This window comes from Pseudochaenichthys georgianus, chromosome 6 (genome assembly GCF_902827115.2).
Source record: "Pseudochaenichthys georgianus chromosome 6, fPseGeo1.2, whole genome shotgun sequence".
NCBI lineage: Eukaryota > Metazoa > Chordata > Actinopteri > Perciformes > Channichthyidae > Pseudochaenichthys > Pseudochaenichthys georgianus.
Genome location: NC_047508.1, coordinates 7,532,564 through 7,551,450, shown reverse-complemented (window position 1 = coordinate 7,551,450; position 18,887 = coordinate 7,532,564). Strand labels below are relative to the sequence as shown.

Sequence of the window (18,887 nt, the reverse complement as noted above, 5' to 3'; positions counted from 1 at the left end):
GGGCGGTGCCGGCCGTCAGCGAACTGAGCCGGCCGTCCGTCAACGGCCCTTGACGACCGGCCGTTCTGTGATTCTCCGGATGGCCAGTCCACTCCCCCACTCACTCGCTCACTCGCGCGCACACACTCACTAGCTCACTAGCACACACACACACACACACACACACACACACACACACACACACACACACACACACACACACACACACACACACACACACACACACACACACACACACACACACACACACACACACACACACACACACACACACACACACACACCGACCGAACTGCCCGATTACTCCCCCTTTTATTAGTTTTATGAAGGTGCATGATGTGAGTCTGTTTGTGCTCTGCTCAGCTTCGCTCTGTGTGTTCTGAGTGTTTTTTAATTGTTTGTAACTGTACAACTGTCTGAAACTGTGCTGTTACCATTCTTGGGCCAGGACTCTCTTGAAAAAGACCTATCCTGGTTAAATAAAGGTAAAATAAAATAAATAAAAATAAAAACTCTGAGAGTCACGGACATTCATAGATCAAAGCAGACTGGTTTACAGACTCTCCTGTTTTGCCAATCCGGTGCTTAAACAAATAGCTCTACACCCATGGCCGAAATGTCCATAGAATTAAGTCTGAGTTCAAAATATATCTCGAATAATGTATACACTGTCATTTCCCCACATAAACAAAAACAGTCTGCAATGAAATGCGCACCGGTAACTTTCTCAACAAAAAAAACCCGCAGCTGTTTTATAGGGAAACAAACACTCAGAACACATACACACAGAGCCAGTGGCGGACTGGCCATCGGGACGAATCCCGATGGGCCACTAGGTCCACCCCCCCCCCCCCCCCGTTGACAGTTTATGTGGGCTGGGCTGGGCGAGATTCCCGGGCTAATTTTTAGTCCCAGTCCACCTCTGCACACACACACACACACACACACACACACACACACACACACACACACACACACACACACACACACACACACACACACACACACACACACACACACACACACACACACACACACACACACACACACACACACACACACACACACACACACACACACACACACACACACACACACACACATCATGCGCCTTTGTGACCGGACATCTCCTTCATAAAACTAATGAAAGGGGGAGTAATCAGGCAGTTCAATGTGTGTAGGTGTGTGTGTGTGTGTGTGTGTGTGTGTGTGTGTGTGTGTGTGAGTAGAGGTGTGTGTGTGTGAGTAGAGTGTGTGTGTGTGTGTGTGTGTGTGTGTGTGTGTGTGTGTGTGTGTGTGTGTGTAGAGGTGTGTGTGGTAAAAACGTAGCAGACTGCGGTCACTCTTTAGCTGTTCGAATGAAGGTAAACACAGTGTAGTCGGTAGGGTTGGGTATCGTTTGAATTTCCACGATTCCGATTCTACTTTTCGATTCCGATTCTTAACGGTTCTCAATTCCGATTCTTTGAGGGGTAGGGTAAAAAAATTATTAAGTTCTTGTTGAGAAAAACAAGCATATCTGCCTTCTCAGGCATACTAGGAAGAAATGTTTGAACATTTTAAAGCAAAATGCTTCAATCTGGTGCACTTTAAGCAGAATGACTAGAGACTAGATCTAGGGCAGGGGTGTCAAACTCAATTTCATCGCGGGCCACATTAGAATTATGGTTGCACTCAAAGGGCCGGTGGTAACTTTAAGACTATATAAATATACATAGATAAATATAGATAATACATTTAAAATAATGTATAATTTTACAATATTTCCTCTGCATTGGATTATTATCGGATAGGGTAATAACTTAATAATTAACTATGTCTGAAAGCAGAAGTCTAGGGCAAATCATTGCAAGTCTCTTCATTGCGCATGTCACAAAATGAGATGCATTGTGGGACATGTAGTTTATGGGCAACGTTCTCCTGTAAAGCAGCACGTAACATTATAATAAACTTATTATATTCTTTGCAAGCTTTTGTGGGCCACATAAAATGAAGTGGCGGGCCGGATTTGGCCCCCGGGCCTTGAGTTTGACACCCCTGATCTAGGGGGTACAACTCTAAACACCCATATGAAAAAGATCGGTTTACATTTGAATAATTAAATAAGTATGTGAGCATAACCAATAACCCATAGCCAATAACAAATACATGTAACATATTTTATGTTTGTTGTTCATTCATATCTTATTTTACTATTTTATTTATGCATATTTTTGTATCTCTCCAGTTTACAACGATATGTCTGGTTTACTGTCCTATAGTTTACATTGGAATGATTTCAAACCTGTTTTATCCCAATAATTATAAAAGAGTGCCTTGGAAATATGTGTTTACATAAATTGTGATCAAAACGTTTGAGACCCACTGAGATAACTTAGACTAAAGTGAACTATCTAAACACTCAGAGTCCTTTACCTCACTGAGCTGAAGTTATCAGCCTCTCAGTCTGACTGGAGAGGACTCTCCCTCCACATCATTGTAGAAACATCTTCTTCTTCCGTTAGAGCAGCGAGCACCAGATGCTAATAACAACAGCGCCGGTTCCAGTGCACCCTCCCTTTCTCCCTCGCTCACGCGCACTTTGGCTGTGAGCTGCGGGTGCCAGATAAGCCAACATCCCCCATTTTCATCACTTACAGCGCCCATCGTACAGGGCGAATGAAACGTGTAACCGGGGTGAAAAAGGGTGTTACATTTACTTAATTATGAATGTTGTTACATCAAGGCCGAAAATTAGGATGCGCACCAACGGTCAAAACATTTGTTTTCCTCCCAGAGCTGTCAGCGCAGCGCCTCCACAGATCTGGCGCCCTAGGCGAACATCTATAACGCCAGTGCAACGGGCCGGCCCAGGTTACGCTGTAGGAAGTGTAGGTACAACGCTACATTTCCCGCCTCGCCGCAGTCATACAGTAGGCTACGGAGAGCGGCGAGAAACATTTCCTCAGGCATCGAAAAGCGGAACCCAAATTCACATTTCTAAATGATGCCGTTGGAATCGAAATGTTGGAACCGGTTCCGAACCGCTGGCTGCTACGTTTTAACCACACACCCCTGGCCGAAATGTCCTTAAAATGAAGTCTGAGTACGAAATATATCTCAAATAATGTATGCACTGTCATTTCCCCACATAAACATAACAGTCTGCAATGAAATGGTTGTCTCCTGTGTGCTCCACTTCCTCCTTCGCGCACCGGTAACTTTATAAAAAAAATAAAATAAAAAAATACTAACCCTTATTCCGACTTTTTTTTTCTCTCTCTTTTCTCCCATGTCCCTTTAGGGGCTCCATACTTTCCCAATGTAAGTCAATGGGGAAATTATTTGTAGGTCCAATGACATCACAGACTGACACTGAAGTTGTAGTACCATTAATGGCCACTACGAAAAAATATACTTCAATGCCTGGCTCTCGTCCTGGGGGCATGGTTCTTTTCTTCCACGAATGACATGTGGAAAAGTCAGTCAGCTGCTTTTCTCTGGTTCCTGCCAAGCTGCACACTGGGAAGTGTTTCCTGTGCATCAGGAACCACGGGTTTCTCATCCTGGTTCATTTTAGAAGAGTGCAGCAAAGTACAGAGCTGCAGCAACACTGTTATTTTTCAAAACAGGTGTGTGTGTGTGTGTGTTTCATACCCTTTTAAAAAGGCTGTCATCCAATGCTGAACCGAATTTCCCACCGTCTTCGTCTTCCTTCAGCAGGCACTGCGACACGCGCTGCCCTTTTTCTGGATGCAGGTCTGGAAATAAGACAAGGAGGAGGAGACAGAAACACGAGGCTGGCTCAGTGATCGAGGTAATTAAATGATAGAAGATTGTTCTTTAGTAGAATATTTGGTGCCATGTCTGAGCAAGTAGCTTATTGCAGCGCTGGGTGCAATGCCCCAAGACAGGAAGTTGACCTCATATGAGCCAAAGCACAGAGAAGTGTGTATGTGAGACAGTGTCTGTTTCATGATTACCTCATACTGTCATGCTATAACAACATCATTACAACTACTACTGCTAGGCAATAAACCAAACAATAAATAATGAACGTCTACAATTTGCATGACATTTTTTTTTTGTTAGTCTGTCTTTCCATCTAAGCATGACCTAAAGTGAAATTGTGCTTTTTACGTAGGCTAGGTTTGAAGATAAATGGTGCCTGAAATGCAGTGATTGTCAGCTTTGAATTGCTTTAATAATAATTGAATGGAAAGTAAGGAAGCTGTCCTCTCGGTGCATTACGTGTTTACCTGTGCATGTTGGCACTGTGCTGGGTTCAGGGCAGAACACATCTCTCTCCCTCTGGATCTACGAGAGAAAAGAGAAATTGAAGAAGACAAGCATCATTTCTCTGATGAACACACCTAGTACATACACATTTGAGTCATTTCATTGTTCAGAGAACTTGATGTGTTTCCAATGGGTTCCTTAGAGCCTCCACTGGTTCACTGCAGAGTATTCTACGGCAGTTAAAGGAACCAATTGACTTTTCCAGTCTTAGTGACCCCTCAAAGTGCTTCACATGTCATCATAAACCCATTCACACACATTCATTAACATATCATGTAAACTAACCTACACAAACCATTGGCCGTTCCACACACCAATCAACCCAAGCTAACGATCCACACGAGCCGATACACGCTCACAATACAAGCTCATAATACACCATTTCCAACCCACGCTCACCGACACACACTAATATATACACACACATGATATAGCTGAGTGAAACGTGCTCACGATAAACGCTCACAAAAAAGCTAACCCAACCACAACAATGATAAACACTAACCCAGGGGTTCTCAAAGTGCGGCCCGCGGGCCAATGGCGGCCCTCGGAAATGTTTCTGGCAGCCCGCGATAGTTAATGTGACATGCTGAAATGCATACGTTATATTTTAATCCTCCATGGTTCGTATCTAGTAAGAATTAGAATGGAATTTAAGAATGGTAAAACTGCGCCCCCTGGGTTGTCATTCCTAAATTATGAATGACAGCTTGTGGAAAGTTTGCTAGACTACTGGTTGCATGGCAACTAGGCATCTCGCGAGTTGCGGTAATTGGTTAGTACAATAAAGAAAGTATTTGTTTTGGAATTATTTTGTGTTCCGTTTTTCTTGGGCGACCCTCAATCCAATATTGGGTACCTCAATTGGCCCTCACTCATCAAAACTTTGAGAACCCCTGCACTAACCGATCCACTGTCATGATACAAGCTCATGATATAGCTAACCGATACACACACGCAATACACACTAACTGATACACTGTCACGATACACACTAACAATACAGGCTCACAATACACACTGACGCACACGATACCAATCAACTATACATGTCATGAGCAAAGGACTGTTCCACCCCTGCAACCAAACACAGCCAGTTCAGTGTAATGTCGGAGGGGCGTGGGGGGGGCTTCTCTACAACACAAAGCACATCTACTCAGACACGATCCAAAACAGCATTGTGCAGTATCTGATTTGAGTAGCAAAATAACTGTTTTCTTCAGTGTCGCCCTCCACCCCTGAGAAGCGAACACATTAGAGATTAGTCTAGTTACAGGGCATATGGAGGAGGTTGAAGATCTTTCCTTTGGGCTTAATGTTGTATACAATTAAGTCTTTTACGGATGAGACAGAGGCTGATTGAAATGTATCCAATGCTGGATTTTAACAACCTGACAGGAATATAAATTCCCCCAATGGTCGTTGTGTAACTTCTGTAGGCCGAGCCATCAGAATGACCTCATATTTAGCTGCGATTGTTGGTCACTAAAGCCAATGAGTCCTTTGTCCCCTCGTCCACTTGTCTCAATGGATCCCTTGTTCCATGTTGCCTTCTCTGTCTATTATCAACATCCTGCAGAAGAAGAGAGATCTGCACAACAGGCTGCATTTATCCATCCATACTAGAGTTGCATATGTGTGGTGTGAAGAGAGGAGCACACTGTGGCTGTGCCCACTGTCTCACAGCACTGAGACTGAAGCTAAAAGCTGAAATAAGGAGCAGTTACAGAAATAAAATGCAAACAATGAAGAATAAAGAGCCGGGCTGCAGTGCCAAAGAAAAGCACAGCATCTACAAATTATTTGCAAGACTGCTAATGGCTACAACAATAGAATCACTATCAACTGGACATCCAGGCAGAAGTATATCCCATCAGTATGCAATCAAACAAGTGGCATTGAAGTATCAAGTGTAGGCACACACATATTTGATACACAGCCGAGTTTGGATCTGTCAGATCCAAACCTGAAAGATGGATTGAAAAGACATATGTAGCCTCCGTCATTATATCTCTTTTTCCTACATCTGTATATCTCCATCAGTACGTCTTGTTTATCTCTAACTGTATATTTCCATCTGTATGTTCTCTATATCTCTGTCCTAATATCTTGGTCAGCATCTGTCTTTTTGCATATGTATTTTTGGAAATCCCCGTCAGTACATCTTTCTGTATATTGCGTCTATATATCCTATTCAGTACATCTCTAATGTTCTTTGTGTATACCCATCTGAATGTATCTTTCTCTATATCTCGGTCTGTATGTGTCTCCCTGAATATCTAAAGTGTGTTTAGTATATCTCTGTATATCTCCATATGTTATCTCCATGTGTACGTTTCTACCTTTAGTATATATCTCTGTCAGAATGTCTGTATCCACCATTACTATATCTCTTTGTGTATATCTCCTTCCTGTAAGTCATCTCTGTCAATTCATTTAGGTTTGTTTACAATCTTAAGATCCCTTCAGCTAGAGCATAGTCAATACGACTTCCTCTAGAAAGTAGATATCATGTTAATCAACTATGGAGTACCACCAAACCATTTCTGCTAACGCTTCAACACAACTTTAGTATACTAGCTTCCATGACATATGAAAATACATGTTAGGTTTAAATAAACGACTCAAGCATATACCTTCAACCACTTCTTCTCAGAACACACAAACAAAGGTACAGCATCAGCATACTTTAAAAATGTTTCAACAGTGTTGTAGACAGTTAGATAAAAGGCTTGCAGTCACAGGAACATATCTACTGTACTTTAAAGAACTGTTTAAAGGTATTATTTAAAACCTTTGTAACTATGTAATCCTCACATCTCTCCTAGGGAGGATCTGAGACGAGAAGGAGAAATACGAGTGAGGGAAGCGAGGAACCAAATGGAAAGCAAAGCCTGTCTCCATGGCAACTTTGTATCTCCTGTTTGCATCCCCCGAAGTTCAAAAACTAAAAAACTGTAAATAGAGAATAGAAATAACTCAAATATCAGAAGTGAAAATGCGTTTTTCACCGTTTGCTGTGCCACGATTCAGAAAGTCTTCTCTAATGATACATCAACTTGAAACAAACAGGCAGAAAACTCAACTCTACTAGAGTCTTAGAGCTTCCACAGTACAGTACCACTGACATATTGACATTTCTGAGTAGCATTGCCACTATAGATGACATGACTATGAATATAACAATAATACACAAAGGGTCCAAAGCATGGATGTATAAAGATAACTGGATAGAGTGTTGGAGGCGGAACAACATGTATTTCTATGAAAGTTGCTCAGTGGCGCCTGAAGCCAAAATAACCTGACCCTTAAAAAACCAAAATGCTCAGATCTTATGGAAATCTGGGCCCATAGAGCATGTACACTTCCTTTTTTCTTAAGCCCCGCCTCCAATTTGATACGTCACGGCATCGTCACATCGGGTCTCGGCTCAGTCAAATTAATAGAGAGGAAAAATAACTCTAGATTTGGCATACCGGTTAGTGGATTTAGCTCAAATAAATGATCCAATGGTTTGTAGGACCCAATGAGGTCACGGACCGTCTCAGAAGTTGTAGTATAAACATTTGGATACTACAAACATTGGCATCAACATCCGGCTCTTTCTGGGGACTTAGTCCAAAGGCTTAATGGACGCCTCGATATGGGTTACAGAATAAAAACATTTGAAATATGCCCAAGTCTTTATCCAAAGGGATCTAAATGATAATAAACTCCCATATATGATCTGGTTTGCACACACACACACACACACGCACGCACGCACACACACACACACACACACACACACACACACACACACACACACACACACACACACACACACACACACACACACACACACACACACACACACACACACACACACACACACACACACACACACACACACACACACACACACACACACACACACACACACACACACACACACACACACACACACACACACACACACACACGCACACACACCTACCTTAATGAGCACCACATCCACAGCCCTTTCTCCCTTGGCACAGAAGCTGTACCTCCTCTTGTGTCTCTCATACATGCCGACAGCGTCTGCAGCTGAGGATCGATGGGTCAAAACAAGAGCTGTGTGTGAACCATTTCTCCAGTGTAATCCTCAAGTATCACACCTCCTTCCACAGTCTCTGCTTTCTGTCTCGACTGCCACTGAGTCACAAAATCAAATAGCATACGTATAAGATCGGCTGAGGGTGGAGTTCCCAAGGAAAAAAAAAAGATCCAACTGGTAGTTTCCAGAGCGGCAGGCTGCAGATTTTCTTGACACCATAAGACAAAAGCAACCGGCACGAATCAACTGTTACTTAAAATGTTTGTACCGCTAACAATGCCGGATCATAGCGACTTTAATCTTGAGGTCAAAGACTCCAAACCAAGATGAAAACTCCAGAGCTAAACCAAAATAAGTCCTGCACGACTATGAGTAATCCAGGAACCTTTCTGGTGTTCCTTCTCGCAGCACTTGGGTTGGAAAATGAGCCTCTCTGCCCACATCTGTTCGTAGGAGCGGCCCCTCCCTCCTTCCCACTCTCTCTTCCCTTTTTCCTTCAGGCCCTCCATTCCTCTAGCTCTCTTTTTCTCTCACACACGCCCATCACATCTGTCCTTCACTTTGAAACAAACTCGCTCTCATCCATTTGCTACTTCTCTGCAGCTCCGTCATGGCAGGAACAATGGAGCTCTATCTGATAAGTGCCTCTGCACTGTGAGAGACAGAGAGACCACGTGTATCCACTGGAGTGGGGGAAGACAAGGAGTGTGCTGCATGGAGGTCTTTATTGTGATGTTCTTCAGTGCTGTGGTAATTACATATGCTTGTGTTATAATCAAATGGTACACCCATATGCCGGATCAAAGCAAACACTCTTATTCATCTTCGCTGAAGCCTTTATCCAATAAACCGTTAGAAGCATGACATTTCATGGTCCCCAGGCAGAAGACCGGGGTTCCAATCCGTCCCGGGAATATTTACCGCATGTTATCTCCTCTGTCTCTCCGTCAATTCTATCTCTACAATAAAGTGGTCACCCAGCAATATCTTAAAAAAAGGGGGCCAACAGGGCCAAGTGCCCCTTTAAACACCAAGTGTGGACCCTCCTGTGGCCCCCCATCAAAATAAACATCTATAATAATACAACTTGTGATAGTGGTGTAGCAAAGACCGTGCTGTAACCTGGGCCAAAGTTAATCAATATAGTCATTTGATAAATTAAAACTAAGTTACTGAAACAAATACCAAGAAATTAAATAAAAATAGAATTAAAACAAAGTTTGCATATACATTTATTTATAATATAAAAATGTACATACAAATGTATATATATATTATATATATATGGTATTTTATGTTTTTTAGTGCACTATGACTTTAAACTCAATTTAAAAAAGTTGAAATCTTGTACACCGTCTTTGTCTTCTTTGTCCCACAATAAATGTGCCCCTCTCATTACAACTGACCTAAACCAGGAAACCCACCACCACCTTTCACATTGAGACATCACATGTCTTAGGAAACACTACAGAAGGAACATGAACCAGTGAGAAAAAACCAGATCAACACTTCATTATTAATGCTATTAAAATGGTCTTTTTGCCCCAGTGATTATATATATTGTGGCTGGCTGTAAGGACTTGACGAGAGACAGGGACATTAGGAAGAAGTTATACCTGCTCTGACCACAAGGAAGCAGCAAAGGAGCAGCAGCCAGACACAAACACACACAAATGTCATACCTGGGTGTCAAGTCTGGGGTTACGGTCGAATAGTCCATTTAGCTTAGGAACCTTCCTAAGGGAGTGAAATGACCCGGAAGTACCTCAGTGGCAGCCATGATAAGAGCCGTTCCAATTAGTCTAGATGATAGGAAAGGAGGTTTCAAACTTCCTTTATAACCTCCTTGAGCTTAGGAACCACTGGCCCCCCCTTACGAAAGGAGAGGAGAACATGCTGCCCCACAATGCCTTGCAGCCGCAGCATTTGGCGTCACACAACAGTCGGCGGTTCACGGAAACAAACGATTATGACCGAGAAATGATATCATGAAAGTTACGGTGCTTATTAAGCATTTTAAGACATAGGTGGTAAGTTGCCAAAGTGCTTTGTTTTGAACGTTCATCAGTATTATAATCAAAGAGAAATATGAACGTTAGTTTTTAATGAAATGATCAAATAAAGTCAACATTTCAGTCTTTACTGAGCTGTGTGGGGTTTGTTCAACTTTTAAAAGATGTTTGAATGGTGATACACAGTGATAGATGTTAAGGACTAACGTTTATAATAAATACATTTGTATTGATTTAAGATCTTTAGTTCATACAATCATACGTATTGGGATCATTGGCATTAATGTGGACCGGAGGGAGAGGGTGACGAGCATAAGTTTCACTTTCCTTTTTTATTTCAATTCCAACTTTGGTCATGAAGAATATGTTTCTCTGTTGTCCACGTTCATAAAGCAAAGCAGCAGCATCAGAGCACGGTGCAGAGTCTCTAGATGAGTTTACAGTAGTCCCTCGTTCTTATTGAACATCCATGTTGTAGTCCGCTGTATAGAAAACTGTGGTTTCCATGGTTTCCCCACAGCAGCAGACGCACACAATGACGTCCGCTGGCGCATCATAAACACGTCGGATAGTGAAAGTGCATTCGGATTCTCTAAAGCACCGCAGTCTCTTCTCCTAAGTCCTTTTGAATTCTCCTGTCCACTATCCCTTAACCCCGTGGCGTTTCACTCGGAGGTCAAGGAATAGACGGAACCACGGAAACGGACCCCTCAATGATAACGGGTCCCAAGGTGGATAGATCTGCGGACGGAGCGCTCTGGGGGGCCAAACTGCTCCGTGTGTACGTCCTATACGATCATCTCCTGATAACGATGAAGCCATAGCCCCGCCACTCTACGTTTATTAAGCTGTATCTGTGTGAACGGAAGACTTTTTTGATATTGAATTTGGTTTGTTTGCGTTCCCCTGTACATTGGGCCTAAGTCATCTGAAACTGTTGTAACAAGCTCAAACCGTATACCATCCCATTTCATAGAAATTAAGTTAAAATGACCGCTCTGTTCCCACACTGCACGGCCAAAGGACTACATGCTTTTATCACATGACTTGGACAATATATCTGTATTGTTATTTTCAGTAACCAGCAGAAAGCAGTCAGCCCATTACACAGCTTTGGGCAGTTCTAGGAGGGGCCAACAGGGGTTAGTGGCCCTGTAACACAGAGCTGTGACCTCCCTGTGGCCGTCCTCCAATAAAGAGACTATGATAACACGATTGTTTGGCAATGGCGCTGATGCGATAGGCGAAACCAAATGTACTGAACTTTCTGGTCGCACCCCTTAGAAAGGCTGAAGTGCACAAGAAGAAAACCACCACCTGTCAGCTCCAATAATGAAAACCTAAACATTAAGAGACTACCACTACAAATAAAGGGTGATTTAAACTATTGTGTTTGTGTAATTGATACAAGTTAAGACATTATGGTCAGGCACTGTCGTTGACGTTTCAGCCCTCAGACACAGTGTTTGACCCATCTTGATCAAATCCTAACTAAGTTACCTACATTGATATAGTTACTGAAACAAATAACTGTAAAAAAAAAAAAAACTAAGTTACTGAAACACATACCAATCACCGTATTTTATAGTGTTTTTTGTGCGATTTTGATTAGAAAAATGTAAAACTAGACTGTCTTTGTCTCTGTTATCACAAGTGTAATGTGCCCCCTCTCGTAAAAGAACTAGCCCCCCATTACAATTGGTCTAGAACAGCTTATAGTTTCAAACTTGTTCACACCTTCTGCTAGTGTTTGCTAGCTAGCTGTTAGCATATGGAATGTAGCATGCTAACCAAAGAGTTTCAATTAATCAATTTCTATCATTCTTAATTGTGAAATTGTGGAAACCTCATAAGAATATTTTAATCACAGAGCTTATTTCAGGCATTCAACTTAAAACACACTCAAAAAACGTGAAATAAGAGCTAACATGCTAACTCATATCTGGGTTTAGCACTCGTTCCTGCACCATTATGAACCACTCAGTCTTTACCTTAATGCAGCACTTACTGTGTTACCTGCTCAGGGACATTTAAGTGCTCCTAAGAAAGATCATTTGAGAACACGCACGTGCGCACACACACACACACACACACACACACACACACACACACACACACACACACACACACACACACACACACACACACACACACACACACACACACACACACACACACACACACACACACACACACACACACACACACACACACACACACACACACACACACACACACACACACACACACACACACACACACACACACACACACACACACACACACACACCTTAAGGTTCCCATATCCATGCAGTGACCTGCTGCTCCATGAGAGCAGTGGCTGCGTCATGAGGAAACATTGGTACAGGATTGATGGAGATTCTGGGGGATCTTAGTCTGGCCTGGTCTAACCTCCAGAGGATGTGAGGAAAGCTAACTACTGCTCATATCATCTGAAGGAAGCCGTGTGCAGGCAGAATCATGGGAGCTGTGATTTGCCGTTCTTATCTGGAAACGTATCACTTATCTTCAGATTCCCACAGCTTGTACTTTCCTCGGTTGGTTCGGTGTGTTTACCGGCTAAATGCTTTGTCAATCTCAAATAGCTCCATTTTCTAAAAAACAAACATGATAGGAAATTCTATGTAAAATGACTAAGGCCACATTGTGCTTCACAGAAAGGGCATTCAACCATGTTCCACGTTCATTCAACGGAAAACATAGTTATCATAAAGGCCAGGTGTGTGTGCACTGTTATCTCATTCTTGTGTAAGCTTTGGTGTGTGTGGAATTCCATGACAGACTTTGAGCTGTAAACAGTGAGCGTTCAAGTGTTCAGCGTTTAAAAGCCCCATTGACTCTTTGCCCCTTACATCATCCCAGACAGCTGTGGACATGTGCCAACAACGTTTATTCACAGACAGAAACATGTGAGATTAAATGTGTTGCTACTGCTAGGAGGTTTCATGCCGCTGTTTCAGTGTTAGTCAGACGACTGCATTTAAATAGCGCTTTTACAGCCTTTGCAACCACTCAAAGTGTTTCAACAGACAAGTCAGCATTCCCCCATTCATACAGACACACACACACACACACACACACACACACACACACACACACACACACACACACACACACACACACACACACACACACACACACACACACACACACACACACACACACACACACACACACACACACACACACACACACACACACACACACCGTATGAAGCACTTTGGGATTAGGTATCTCATCCAAGGACATTTTGACATGCGGGGATCCAACTACCAACCTTCTGATTAGTGAACGACCATTTACCTCCATCTATTCTCTAAATGCTCTGTCTTCACTGAGTCATACCCGATGGAGTAGAAGATTAAAGGACCAGGATCACATTGAAATATTTTCATTTCTTAACTCACCTGCAGAGTGTGTGTGTCGTCTGGTTCGTTCCTGCCCTGCTGACATTCTCCTTCCTCGGCTACTGTAGAGAACAGAGGACACGGCTTCATCAATACACAACATATTCTACTGATTACATTTACGTCATCATATAATAAACCGTTAATGTTGCATTTTTCTCTTTGTGCTATAAAGTCTAGTCCTCTTCCCTACAGTTCAGCTGAGGCGTGCCATGTGCTTGTGATGGAGCACACCGACAGGCTGTGGTGGCAGACGATGCATAACGATACCCTTTAGTATGATGTGTTTAGTCATTGAGGGATTCATGAACACATAAAGCCTTAAATAGCTGGACACACAAACAAGGTCATTATGTGATTTAAAAAAAGGTCTGAATTGTGTTGATGATGCAGATTTAAAGTTAGACGACAATGTGTGGTGTGGTTCGGAGGTCATTGTTGGTTCATTGCTAATGATGGCAAAATAAAACCATTGCATCATTGACCAAGACACCAAGGTTAGCGGTCCTCTGCTATTTCGAGCCGTGATAGTAAGATGTCAAACTGAGCTGTGTTTGGGCCTTTCACCCGGTTACATAAAGGCTACAACTTAACAAAAGTACATGTGGACATGCCTGAATGCTCTTTCACAATGCGCTTCAAACCAGGGGCGATATATTGTTTCAAAAGGGCCCTTTCAAAATATCATTCAGTTTTTATTTGACTATAATACTCTTATACTCAAATCACTTTAGACCACAACTTGCACCAGTATGGCTCCTGACTTAGAGAGTAGTCACATCACTACAACGGTAAACTCCACACCTACTAACTCGATCATTAACTCGGTCAAATACACAGGAAGTGGAAATAAAGTCGGTCAACTGAATCCAAAGCAATCCACACTGCTTCTGACCTCTGCTGCTTCATGATGTGAAAGCATTTCAAATGATCCAGAAGCATCTGAGGTAGAAGCCTTTCAGCACAACCACTTCGGAGTGTGATGTGTCCTTGTCTTTATGGAAGTGGTGATGACTACCGTGTGAAGGGCTGGTGACATGAGGCAGGTGCTGCTTCAAAGTGCCATGCAGAATTCCAAAGCAACAGTACAGACAATGTGGGTGAGTCAGAGATATCCTGCAGGGAGTTTCCTCCTCTCATGTGACTCAGTAATGCTCCTGGTTACAATAATTAGGGGGTGAAATGGAAAGCTTGTCCCTGAGTCAGAAAGGGCTGGAATATTACGCAGCGTACGTACAGAGCTGCCACTGTGGCTGCCTCTCACCCAGCGTTGGCCTCACGTCATCCTGATGACTTTTAGTGAGACAGCATTCATTTAAGATTATCTTCTTTTCTTTTGGTCCATCAAGTGCGTGATGCTGCTGGCTGGCTGTGGTGAAAAGTAACTAAGTACATTTACTCCAGTACTGTACTTGAGAGACTTGTAGTTTTTCTATTTTATGCTAATGTATATTTCTACTCAACTTCAATTCAGAAGTAAATGGTGTACTTTTACTCCACTACATGTATTAATACCTTTAGTTGCTTCACAGATGTGGAGGAATGATGTGAAATATAATCAAGTGTTGAATCAGACTTTAGTTCCACCTGGAGTAAATCCACCAGCTACCCTGCAGTCTACAAAGTCCTTCAGACTAGCTGCACCTTCACCAGCTCTGAGAACACTTTCATGATCAATCATTATAAAACATATCATATATATTATTCTGAGATGGACCAATCTGCACAATAAATACTTTTACTTTTGGTAGTTTACATTTATTTTGACGCTAATACTTTTGCACTTTAACTTGAGAAACATTTTGAATGCAGGACTGTTACTTGTACACGGTCTGTTACTTCTACTTTTACTTAAGTACAATATCTGAGTACTTCTCCCACCTCTACTGGCTGTAACATATTCACTAGCACCGACACAAGACCTGCTCTGATCATATATCCTCCTTCGCTCTGAGAGTGTGAAGATTAGCATAGCACAAGAGTTTGGTATTAACTCTTTACTTTTCCTATCCATCAGCAATGTGCGAATGCATTCACACAGCGTCTCCGTGGAGCTGCACGGCGACGTATGTCTTGTCTACTCCCTCGAGGCATAATTGGCAACCGGTGTGTTCCGTCTGGCTGCGTTTCTACAAATGTTGAGTCTGTTTTAACTCCTCCATCCCCTAAATTGCTGAGACACCACCCTTACTCAGATACATGGAAGGACTGGCTTTTTCGCCACGCTTGATATGATGTGAATGCAGCCTTAGGGGTTGTACACAGTCACCGTCTTTTACCGGCTCCAACACATGAAGTTGGGGGATTGGCGATTCTGGCAACATTTAATGGCACTGAGACAGGTTGCAGTAAACATTGCTAAGCAACCATTAACAGTACCATCAGATCCTCTTCCAAACGGTAGTATTGAAATATTGTCCTTGGGAGCAGTGTTTTCCTAGAAGAACACCTGTCTATATAAGCAACTTACACCTAGCTCTAAAATCCATACATATAAAACGAGACATGCCACATGCTATCAAATCCCTAAAGCCAAAACAGAGTCTTTGAAGAGCACAGTGCTGTATAGAGCAGTGCTTCTCAAAGTGTGGTCCGCGGACCACTGGTGGTCCGTGAGCGCCCCCTAGTGGTCCGTGATTATATTGGTAACATTTCAAATTTGAAATAAATAAATACATTTAAGTTTCCGCACTCTCACGGGAATATCTCCGCAATGGAGTGAGCTTAAGTTTCACTTTCGATTGCATGATATAGCCCAGGGCAACACCTTCGTCACACATGTTGCCACCTGTTTGTACCATTTTCAGGCGATTTGTAATCTGTTCTAGAAAAACCATGTGTTTTTTTATATTTGTGGAGTTAGGTGGTCCGCGAGTATTTTTTTATTGGTTAAGTGGTCCTTGGTATGAAAAAGTTTGAGAAACACTGGTAGAGAGCCATGGCTGCATGGAACACACTGCCAGATCAGATTTTTAAAGAAACAACTAAAGCAAGCTTCAAAAGACGATTGAAGAGGCATCTAGAAGCCCAAAGATTGTAAATTACACAAGCAGCAGACAGGTTATGGTAAACATACAGCAGCACACCGATTCATAGCCTATAGGTTTTTTAACACATGCAGGAATATGGTACTTTCGCTAACATAAGCCGCGTTCACACTGCGGTACTTTTCCAACAAAGGTTCATGCGAACTTAGTTCATGCGAACTCTTTAGTTCGCATGAACTAAGTAGAGATCGCGTTCACACCGGAAAAAGTTCCTGGGGGTGGATTAGGCCAAATGAAGCCGCTGACGGCACTTCTTCTTCTTCTGCTTTGGGTTTACTGGCAGGCTGCAAACCACTTCACGGCGTATACTGCCGCCCAAAGTCCCCGGCCGGAAGTCCCAGGAGTTGGGGACTGGCTTCTACTGAAGCCTTCCGAGTAAATCGCCAGAACGCCGACACCTCCTCATCTCCACCGCTCCCATGTTTTATTTTGTGTTGCCATAAGTTAGTCTCTCTGCGTTTCTGCGCTGGGCTAATGCTAATAATGCTAATGCGAGGATAATAAAATGGCGGCTTCACAAAACTTTTTGGGAGTTTTACGGGGCGTGGTTTTCAATTCGCCCAGCCAATCAGGAATATAGCTCTTTTCTCAAAAAAGAGCTGCTGATACCAGAGTATATTAATGATCATGTGACATTCTAGCAGCAGTGCTCATACATTGAATATAGGTAAACACTGACAACAGATTGTACTAAAAGAAACAACTTCTCCATATATTTACGGAGGCACAGGTAACTGTCTGCTGTGATTGGTTGTTCAAATGGATCAATCATAGATCTCTCTTCTGAGCGCACCTTCCGCACATTAACATGAAATATAAATGATTATGACTGTGCCTTAAAAGCAGCACGTGTCAGTCTTTTGGAGGGACACAGAATGCTTTAGAACTTGAGTAGAACCAAACGACTGACCAAGTGAAATCAGAATCTCTGATCTCTTACAACACAGCTGTGATACACAATAGCACAAGTGTTCCTAACTACATGGACAGTGGCTACACAACAGCCAGTGTATTCATGAGGTTAGAAAGAATGTATGTTGTTCATTAACCGTGGCTCTCTTTTGTTTTGGTGTCCTGGTAAACCATAACCGTGCCAGTAAACCGGTATGAGCAGTAACAGAAACCTGGGTATTTATTCTGTTCTACTGTAAGCTCCTATCCGCACTGTTGCTCACCCAGATTCTCTTCTATGGATGGTCAATTTCATTTTATAAGAAAGTTTACTATGAAAGTGAATATATAAACTTCCATTTTAACATGTTTGGGTGATACTAAGATACTTACTTATCTTTAACACTAGAACCGCCAGAGGTCGCTGTATACCTAAAACCGCCAAGGGGTCAAATGTACCCGCTATTGATTTGCAAGGTACAATTTTATTTTATTTATCATACAAGAACAGTGAGTTTTGATCGCACAGGGGTGAAACGTATACCAATAGAATCTGTGGACTCTCAGCTTTTCATATGATATAGTTTGTGCAGATAGCATGACATACATACAATCAAAGAACAGCTGCGGGTAAAATTGACCCGTTGGCGGTTCTAGTGTTAAAAGGAAGTTAAACTAATGAAGAGGATTTGTTCAACCTGTCATTACATTTCAGCTAGTAACAGAAGGATCCTTTCCTATTCAGTCTTGAATAAAGGCTGGCTGTGCTCGGGATTTGGTGACATGCTCAATACAAATGACAAATGTTAGAAGTACTATTTTTACTGGCTCTATACAGAAACACACAAACATACTAAATACACACATCTGAACGCTCATACCGTATGTAACAGCATGTTGAAACCCTGACACACACAGAGACACAGACAGACACACACATACAGAAACTCTCGAAAGCCCACATCCAAACACTCAAAAACCCTAACACATGCAGAGACACACACTGACACACTCACACAAACTTATTGCACACATCCAAACACTCACATGTAACAGCACACCCTCACAGCTCACAGCTCACACACACACACACACACACACACACACACACACACACACACACACACACACACACACACACACACACACACAC

The 18,887-nt window shown here is 42.5% G+C and overlaps 1 protein-coding gene across 5 annotated transcripts in view; it reads right to left on the bottom strand.

Moving 5' to 3' along the window:
- Positions 1-18,887, bottom strand: part of LOC117448095 (A-kinase anchor protein 13-like) — a 111,615-nt gene that overhangs the window by 37,295 nt on the left and 55,433 nt on the right. For 4 of the 5 annotated variants that reach the window (XM_034085211.1, XM_034085214.1, XM_034085212.1 and 1 more), the window contains exons 11-13: positions 13,797-13,858; positions 4,239-4,296; positions 3,637-3,740 (exon numbers count right to left, since the gene is read on the bottom strand). In XM_034085211.1, the coding sequence (XP_033941102.1) occupies positions 3,637-3,740; positions 4,239-4,296; positions 13,797-13,858 (224 nt within the window). The remainder of the gene's footprint in view (positions 1-3,636; positions 3,741-4,238; positions 4,297-13,796; positions 13,859-18,887) is intronic. The other variant, XM_034085213.1, reaches the window with a different exon arrangement.